Source organism: Colobus angolensis, unplaced genomic scaffold (genome assembly GCF_000951035.1).
Source record: "Colobus angolensis palliatus isolate OR3802 unplaced genomic scaffold, Cang.pa_1.0 Scaffold311, whole genome shotgun sequence".
NCBI lineage: Eukaryota > Metazoa > Chordata > Mammalia > Primates > Cercopithecidae > Colobus > Colobus angolensis.
The window spans coordinates 2378240-2387538 of record NW_012116389.1 but is presented as its reverse complement, the minus strand read 5'-3'; the positions used below and the strand labels follow the sequence as shown (position 1 = coordinate 2387538).

At 48.4% G+C, this 9299-nt stretch overlaps 2 protein-coding genes across 2 annotated transcripts in view; both read right to left on the bottom strand.

The window, feature by feature from the left end:
* Positions 1 to 866, bottom strand: part of ZBTB47 (zinc finger and BTB domain containing 47) — a 13990-nt gene extending 13124 nt beyond the window's left edge. Inside the window, exon 1 of the mRNA XM_011950951.1 lies at positions 477 to 866. The gene's annotated coding sequence lies outside the window, so the exon portion shown is untranslated. The remainder of the gene's footprint in view (positions 1 to 476) is intronic.
* A 6618-nt stretch (positions 867 to 7484) lies between these two features.
* NKTR (natural killer cell triggering receptor) overlaps positions 7485 to 9299 on the bottom strand; it is a 48340-nt gene continuing 46525 nt past the window's right edge. The window contains exon 17 of the mRNA XM_011950952.1: positions 7485 to 8418. Coding sequence (XP_011806342.1) covers positions 8331 to 8418 — 88 coding nt within the window. The 3' untranslated portion in view covers positions 7485 to 8330. The remainder of the gene's footprint in view (positions 8419 to 9299) is intronic.

Sequence of the window (9299 nt, the reverse complement as noted above, 5' to 3'; positions counted from 1 at the left end):
TGGTGTGCGCCGTCCCCGTGCAGCCCGCCCTGCTGCACGCTGCCCTCCACCCCCCAGCCCCTGCTCCAGCCCCTAGTCCGTCCCCACTGCTCACATCCGAGCAGATGGACCCCGGCCCCACCCTCCCGTGCTGAGCCTCCTTTCTGCCGGGAAGTTCGTCCGGGAGTCAAACATCGGTGCCCTCCGGTTGCGCCACGGAGGGGAAGCTGCCGTGAAATCAGGAAGCTGAGCGCGCCGGGCCCCGGATCCGATCATAAAAGGCTTCCACCCGCTTCCCTGAGCGATCCTACGCTGATCCCACTGAACCCCGCACCCCAGCCGCGCTCACCACCCCCACCCTCTTGCCTGGGCTGTTCTGACCTGGGGGTGAGTCTGGGATCCCCAACTGGTCCAGTCCCCCATCCCTATCCCAGGGCGGCGCAGGGCTCATTTTGCTCTGTGCCTCCAGGACTTGGCTCCAGTGGACCCATACCTACCTGGCGGCCTCATACTGCATAGGGCCACCCAGGGCAGGAGATTTAAAACCCAGGACTACAACTGCAGCGATCAAGTCCTCTAAGGTGATTGGCCCAGGACCAGGAGACAGAGGGACCAGAGGAGTAGGGGCCAGAGGCTCAGGCCCCACTGTGCCCTTCTAGCCGTGTGACCTGACCACTACTGAGTGGCCCCCCCTGCTCAGCCTCTGCTGGGGAGATGCAGCCAGGCTTGCGGAATGCTGCTCTGGCATGGACATCCGTGGGGGCAGGGGGCTGGCTCTGTTGGCAGGAGGCTGTAAAGGAACGCCGCCAGGCTGAGCAGGCAGCAGGGTGGGGACCACGGGGCATTAGACCTGGCAAGGTCTGGATGGTGACTGGGCCACCATTGTAGAGGAGAGGCCTCTGTGAGCATCCCCTACTCCTACCGCAAGTTGACTAATGCCCATCCTGGGTCACTCTCATGTTGCCCCCATCCCGATATTCTGCACCCCTCCCCACATATGTGCGCTTGTGTTTACATACAAGTCCATGTCCAGCTGCAACAGTATCTCCTGGGTATGCTGCCCTACTCATGAGTGGGCAAGAACTCTGGTGCTGGCTCAGGGTGACTTGGTTCTAGGTGCCAGAGGAGAAAAGGAGGAGAGACCAGGGTCTTAGGCAGGTGCCATGAAACAGCCTGATGGTCTGTCCCGTAAGACTGCAAAGGCCTCCTCCCCCACCCCCACTCTCCGCCAGAATACAGAGGGCTTCAGGACAAGGCTATCCCAGAGCCAGGGAGAAAATGTCTCAGGGGCCAAAGCTGGGGCATCTGGAAGCCCCTGGCAGCTGCTGCAGACATCCTGCACCTGCATGGGTGCACAGACAGCTGGCCCAGCTCCCAGAAACCCCACGTTAAGGCCAGGCCAGAGCAGCTTACATGCTTCTGACCAGCTAGCCCCCTGAGGGCTGCCTTCTGCCTCTTCCTCCCAGCCCACTTCCTCATCTGACTCACAGGGATCCTAGCACTGGCCCAGGAGGTAGTAAGGGAGGGGCTGTGTGCCCATTGGTTGGATAAGGACTCTGAGGCTGAGAACGGGACAAATCACCTAAGGCATCAACATCAGGAGCCAGGGGAAACGGAGGTGGGGAGAGGGGACCTCTCCACGGGCCGGAAGAAGCCTGGCAGAGAGAGCTGAATGGGACATTGCTAGGCCCACTGCCAAGTCAAAGCTTGACAGAGGGTGTGGCCAGCATGACTGAGGTAGTGATGCTGGCCGTGTGGGGCCTTGTTGGGGCCTTGGCTCCAGCAGTCAAGCTGCAGGAAGGGCTGAAGGTTGGGTGAGAAGGGAGGGGACGGGTGGTAGGGAGGCACTCAGTCTCCCTGAAGGCCTTGGCTGTTTCCCTTTTGTTTCTCTGGCCTGCAGCTCATGGGCTGGGGAGTCCCAGGGTAGAGCCTGAGCTGTGTGAGCAGCTGTGGGCACCTGACAACATTGGATCTGGCAGGAAGGAGTGGTTTGAAGAGCTGTCTGGTGGGCCCAGAGGGCTGCTCAGAGCTGAGCCTTGAACTTGAACTTGAACCAGAGCAATGAGGGAGTGGAAGGGCTTTCCAGACAGAGACAGCTCCTGCAAAGGCCAGGAGGTGGAGACAATTTAGTACCTGCAGGGAACTAGAGGGGATTTGGTGTGGTGGAGTCAAGATTCCTGTTGATCGGTTGTCTGGTCGGTGGGAGTGAACAGGTGGAGCTAGGCAGAAGCAGAATTTCTCCCTTGGTCCTGATGAGGGGCATGCAGGAGCTTCACTTGAGGGAGGTCAAGGCAGGCTTTCTGGAGGGAAGGACTGAGTTATTGTGGAGGTGACTCCTAGGCCAGAAATGCATGCCCCAGGGGTGAGCCAGGAGTCTGGAGATGCTCACCCAGCAAGGACAGAGCTTAGTGATCCTTCACACATTTGGGATTGGGTCCTGGCAGGGTCAGGAAAGCTATGCCCCTGCCTCTGGAAGACAGCTCATGGGTTTTCTTTCAATTTCCCTAGGTATCTACCCTCAGTGCTGGAGTGTCCCCAGGCTTGGGTGGGGAAACCAGATTCAACCCCACTGAAGTTTGAAAGAACAGCCCAGGTTGTGGGTATGCACGTGTGGGAGCAATGCAGGGCTGAGTCGGCTCAGAGGGCATGGAACTGTGTGTTTAACAGCCTGGGCAAGAGGGAGAGCAGAGTGGGCAATGCCAGAAAAATATAGGCAGTGCAACTCAACTCACACATCATGGGGCCGGTGGGGTGGCAGGGAAGTTCAAAGCTACCCAACAGGCGCTGACCCAAAGCCCAAAGTTCTAAGCAGGGCGGGAAAACATGAATCTGCTGGGTGTGGGGTAAGGGTGGAGGTTACACCTGAATTCTGCCTCCACTGAACCCAGCACTAATAGGCTACAGCTGCCCTTGGTTGGGGGCCTCATGCAAACCGGCAGGTTGTCTGGTTTCCTCTCACAGCATAAACATCATGGCTTTGGCATTTCAGGTCTCTCTTGCAGCTTCCAGGATCCTCTCCTGCCCTGTTGGTTCTGGGGACCTTGGGCCTCTCCCTAGTGATTGAGCCTGGCCCCAGACATGAACCCTCTGGGACTCCTTCACTTCTAGAGGCACCACCTCAGGGGCCACCATCTCTGAACCACTGATCTATGCTTGGTTTTCTAAACATTTAATACACCACAGTTCTAGGAGGAGGAATCCCTAGCATCCATTTTTCAGATAAGCTGAATTATAGAGAGGTCAAGCAAATCGTCCTCCTTCCGGTTACCCAACTGGGAAGTGGCAGAGTAGAACTTAAACCCAAGCAGCCTGGTTCTGGCCCAGAGTCCTTAAGGACTGTACCGCAGAATAGTTGCTCATAGAAGTCCCCCTGCTTCTCCAAAATAAAATCAAATTAGGCTGGAGGCATTGAGGTCAGTGAGGACTCTTTTCAGGCTTTCTCTGGGAACCTGGCCTGATGGGAGATTTTAGTTACTAGAGGTCCTAGGTGACCAGAGGCTGGTGAAATGCCAGCCTATACACCCAACCCCTGTGGGCCAGGTCCACTGGGAGGCAGACTCGTCTCCAGGCTGGGAAGGGATAAGCACCCCTGGTTGTCTATCACGTCTGAGTGTGCCAGCCATATATACCCTCGTTCAGGGTTTATGAGCCATAGGAGGCCCAGGACCAGGGCTCAAGATGCAGAATGCAGGTGTTTGTCCCGAGACCTCAGGTCACTCCATTTGTTGTTTCTCAGACAGGGTCTTGCTCTGTTGCCCAAGCTGGGCAGAGGTGCAATCATGGCTCACTGCAGTCTCCACCTCCTAGGCTCAAGTGATCCTCCCACCTCAGCCCTGAGTAGCTGGGACTACAGGTGTGTGTCACCATGCCCAGCTACTTTTTTGTTCTGTTTTTGTCTTGATAGTCTTGCTATGTTGTCCAGACTGGTCTTAAACTCTTGGCCTCAAGCAATCCTCCTGCCTTGGCCTCCCAAAGCACTAGAAATACAGGTGGCCACTCCTCCTTTTACCCTGATATCCTCATGGCTCTGGGCTGAAGAGATGCAACCCTCTCCAAGCTAGCCTGGGTTCTACAGGCTGTGAAGCTCAGCTCAGTCTAGGGAGCTGGAGCTTGAGGGGTTATAGTAAGTGATGGGTCTGGGGTCTCCAAGAGGCAGCAGGCCCATCCGGGGCCTTTCTGATTCACAGTGAGGGTGGAGGCAGCAGCAAGGGAGTACTACCTCTACCTTGTACTGAAACTTTGAAAGAAACCAGACCACTAAAGCCTCCTAGCCCTGTGTGTATGTGGCCAGGGCAGATTCCCCTTGCCTTGTACTTACCAGGCCCTGACAAGCTTCCCAGTCTGTCCTGAGATGAACGTGTTCTTTCATGGTACCCAACTCCTCCTGACACCTCTGGACTCCTGAGGGGCCTTTACTGCATCAAAGAACTTCTCCCTGCTGTCTTCCCAGCTCATTCTACCACAAGGCCCTCATGGGCCTGCGGGCTCTCACCTCACTGTGGGCAACAGCAGAGTTGATTCTCTGTTCCAAAAACCAGAGTCCTCTGGAAATCTGAACCCAGTCCCTTTCACCTTATGAGGCATGGCTTCCACATCTTTTCACGTGACCACGTTAGTCTGCAACACTCGTTCAAAGCTCAGCATTTACCTTGAAAAAGTGAGTAGAGTCTCCTCTCCTTTTTTTCTTTTTTTTCAGTAGAGATGGGATTTCACCATGTTGGCCAGGCTGGTCTCAAACTCCTGACCTCAAGTGATCCACATGCCTTGGCCTCCCAAAGTGCTGGGATTACAGGCATGAGCCACCGCACCCGGCCACCTCCCATCTCTTCTAAACAGTGATTCCCAGTTAGTGTCCATAGTCTCTTGCAAGAGGGGCATTTTCCTTGAATTACTTTCTCACCTATTTAATGCCCAGCTAATTCAGAAGAGTCAAGACCAAAGTCCCTGGCACATTTTGCCCCTGATACTGCCCACCTATCAAGCTTACCACTATCAGAACTTGATCCTGCGTTTTCTTTACAATTTTAAAGGAATGCATCCAGATTTGACAAATTTCAGGAGTTGCCAAAATAAGGAGTCCACTGTTAACTCAGTTTAAAAACTGAGTGTCTGCAGTGAGAAGTTAACTGCAATAAGTTACGTTGTGTTCACTAAGAAAATATACATTCCTTTCAGTTCTGAGGAGACAAAAGTTAATTGTACTTCCCTGCAAATTCGTACGTGTATGCTAAAAGAATGTTTTCTCTGGGAGTGAGTGATATGTGCTGCACTGCCTGATGTACTGCCGTTAGGGAGGGAAATGTAGAGGCTGAAGGTAAATGGACTGTCTCTAGGCAGAAACTCACAGATGGGATGTGACATATTCCTCCCTCAGCAAAGACATCTTTATGCAGGTCACTTTAGCTGGACAACAACTAAGTGTAGGGGAAATCTGGAGTTTCCAGGGGAGGAAGACCAAACATCATTAATGCTTACCTGTGTAGGTTAAAATCTCTGCCTGACATTCTCTCTAGCTCCACCTCCGACACCCACTACTAACATTCCGCTAGAAGAAAAGGAGCTGCCAAAGGAGATGAGGTGTCTTCACTGGCTGGGTCAGCAGAAAGATGAAACATGCACAGACTCAGACTAAGTATATATTTTAATTTCTACAAGGTCCTCTTTCAAGTTTTAGGGAAATTTAACTGAAGTGTATACAAATTAGACATTGCTAATATGTACAAAAGTATTTTATACAGTTTTTGAACAATACTAGCTATTTGCAATAAACAAGATGTTACAAAACAGTCCAATAATGCATTTCCTATTAAGAAGCACAATACACAACATAATTCAATTTTATTAAAAAATAACTTCAAAATACAGAACAATCCCCTTTAGGAAGAAAGGCTATTTCTGTAGTTCACTCTGTCAGTAAACATACAAGTTGAATGCTGCAGCAGAGGGCTGTCCTTCTCCATGGAGAAAAGAAATGAGGCTTCTAGGGCCTATCTTTTCTGGATACAATTCCACCCACAGCTAAGATGGGCAAAGTTATTGCCTGTGGTAGGCAGAATTTGAAAATGCCCCTCCCCCTTTCAGTGAGCTAATCTCCGGAACCCGTGAATATGATGAGATGAGATAGTACTCCTGCAATTATGTTCTATCGCACAATCGACCTTCAGATATATCTGTGGGTTTGAGCTAATCATATGCCCCTAAAACAGAGGAGGACGGGAGAGAGATATGAAGCATGAGAAAGAGCAGGAAGGCTGGTTTGAAGCTGGAGGGGACCACACAAGAAAGAATGCAGGCAGCCTTGAGGAGGTGAGAGGACCCCAGCTGAGAGCCAGCAAGGAACTGAATTCTGCCAACAACCTGAATGAGCTTAGAAGCAGATTCTTCCCCAGAGCCTCCATGAAGGAATGTTGTCCTGCCAACCCTTATTTCAGCCTTTTAAGACCCTGAGCAGAGAAGCCAGCCACACTGTGCCAGACCCATGAGCTACAGAACTGCTAAATGGGTATTGTTTTAAACTGCTAAATTTGGGGTAATTTGTCACACAGCAATAGAAAACTAACACAGTGCCCAAGGGCAACTTTTCTTAATTACATTTGGCAGTTTCTGCTTGGGTTCTGAATGCATTTTTTTCCTACTGACTAGTAGTAATATTCTCCTTTGCAGGCAACCCTTGAAAACCTTTAAATCATACTGTTTTGTATTCAGTATCCAGTATTGTTTGTTTGGCCAAAGTCCTGTTTTCTAATGTACTTCTGTCTATCAACCTGGCAAACAACTGACCACCTTACCCTGTTTTCATACCTTCTTTGGGTGATAGTTTTAATACATTCAAGGACACCCTCCCTCCACCAAGGGTTGTCAGCTCCCTACAACTGAGGGCTCTTTTCCACTTCCCAAATACACCAGACAAGGCCTGTGGTAGGGTGGTGCTGAGTTCTACATCAGGCATCCAATATGAATTTCTTCTGCATAACTGGATTAAAGTGGCACTAAGGTGATTAAGTACACTTGGGGAACAAATTCAAAGTAAAGATTAAACACACACACACACTAGTTTTTACAGGTCCAATTATTTTTGGAGGAACCACCCAAAGCCATGAAAATATATAATTTATGCTATACCCTCTATCCCTCTTCCCCTGTCTCTTGCACCTGGGTCAGGTCATGCAAGGCTTTGAGTCAGCTGCAGGTCACAGTGGAAACAGGAAAAACATGCTGGTTACAACAGTTCAGCTGCTGTTGTGGTAATATCCTGTACTTGAAAGACTTGAAAGCCCTGCAAAATGTCTCCAGGATGGTGGCAGTTAGATTTTGATGTTACTTTTGAAGTCCAGTCTTCACTCTTCCAGAGGTACACACACGCAGTAGACTTGAGTGGCCAGTATCTCCTATTGCCAATCCTGCCTGCTCCAGGGGACCCCAACCCACATCTGTACTTGAGAGAAGCCCCCCAGTCAAAGTGAAGACGGCTCAGAATAAACCATTTTTGGTGCCAGTGATTTTTTTGAATTTAATTTTTCTCTTTTATGGTATTTAAATATATGATCTATAAGAGTAATGCTTAAAGAGGTACCAAAAATTACCAAGCACCAAAGCATGAAGTAGAATAGAATTGCTTTTATAACCTAAACTTCTGATCGGTATTGATTAAAAAGAACATAAAATAGTAAGTCCTCAGAGACAGTGCAGGTATTTATAGTTAAGGCTGATTGATTCTTCCTAACCTTGCCCACAAGCCTGAAGTAATACAGACTGTGTGGGACGTATCATGACCACTTTCCTAATCCTGTGAAATATCAAAAAAGTTAGGAATGAATTAAGAACCCCCGAGCCACTGCCTTATACTCCTGGTTACCAACAGTATCAATTCTGGGTGGTTTGTTTTTAGAGCACATTATGTACAAGACTCTATGTAATCAGTATATAAATATTTGGCCGCCTTTAACAGTTCTCCTTCACAGTTCTATGCTTGGCAGCATATATGCTAAAACTGGAAAAACAGGCAAAAAGAATCTGTATTCTAAGGAATACGTGAGATAGAGTGAAATAGACTTAAAATAATATTGCAAATTATACATAAATTTCACGATTTCTTGATTCAAGAAAATGAAGTTCATTTCCATAGTTGGCTACTGTAAAATGTGGCATAAAAATATTTTTAGGAGACATATCTGTATTTTAAATTCTTCTCCCCACATGTAAATGAACGAGTAACAATTAAGAAGTATCTATTTCTGAAATTCATCTCTGATATTGAAATAGAACAACAGACTGTCATTAAGTTTCTTAAGCTTTTAAGTTGCCAGATATTTACAAATAAGATATAATTTGTATCCATAAAAAGGACATTTTCAACTATATCTGCTGCTCTCACTGGGGCTCCGGTGATGAGAGTAACTTCGGTCACTTTCACTGTCAGAGCCATAAGATCTACAACTCCTGCAATAACGAAACAAAATATATAAAAACCTTATAACTATAAAATCTTTGAATTCCTCTTGTAGCTTCTTTTTTATATGAGTGGCTTGAAAATATCAATAGTGTTTTCACTATTTCACTGTAGTGTTTCACTATATTAGTGGCTTGAAAACATCAATAGCGTTATATAACTCCCTAGTAGCTGGAATTACAGGCGCCTGCCACCACGCCCAGCTAATTTTTTGTATTTTTAGTAGAGATGGGGTTTCACTATGTTGGCCAGGCTGGTCTTGAACTCCTGACCTCAGACGATCCACCCGCCTCTGCCTCCCAAAGTGCTGGGATTACAGGTGTGAGCCACTGTGCCCGGCTCATACTATGGACTTTTCAAAGATGTTTTAAATGACAAGTTGTAGTAATGTCAAGATTAAAATAAAATAAACATCACATCTTAGGAAATTTGTGTGAAATTCATTCATGAAAATGCTGGGACCACAAAAACAAAAAACCAAAGAGCAGAATAATTTCCCATGTTAACCAAAATTAGTATCAATATTTGAATAGATTACCTGAGAAAAGTAATGGGGGAAAGGTGCACAAACAGTTTCATTAAAGAAATGGAAACCAAAATGGAGTCCAATGAGGGGTGGCGGCGGCCCTGGGCATGAACAGGACCACTGGGATACTTAGTCAAGAGGACCTGGTCACGGATCCCATTCAGTTATTTTGAAAAACATTCACTGTGAGCCAGGCGTTTTGCAAGATTCTGGGTGCGCACGCGCGCACACACACACACACACACACACACACACACAGACACAGACACGAAACCAAGTATAGTTCTCTGGGGTTCAAGGACAGAATAGAAGAGTGGCCAAGACAAATAATTTAGGAGCAAGGGG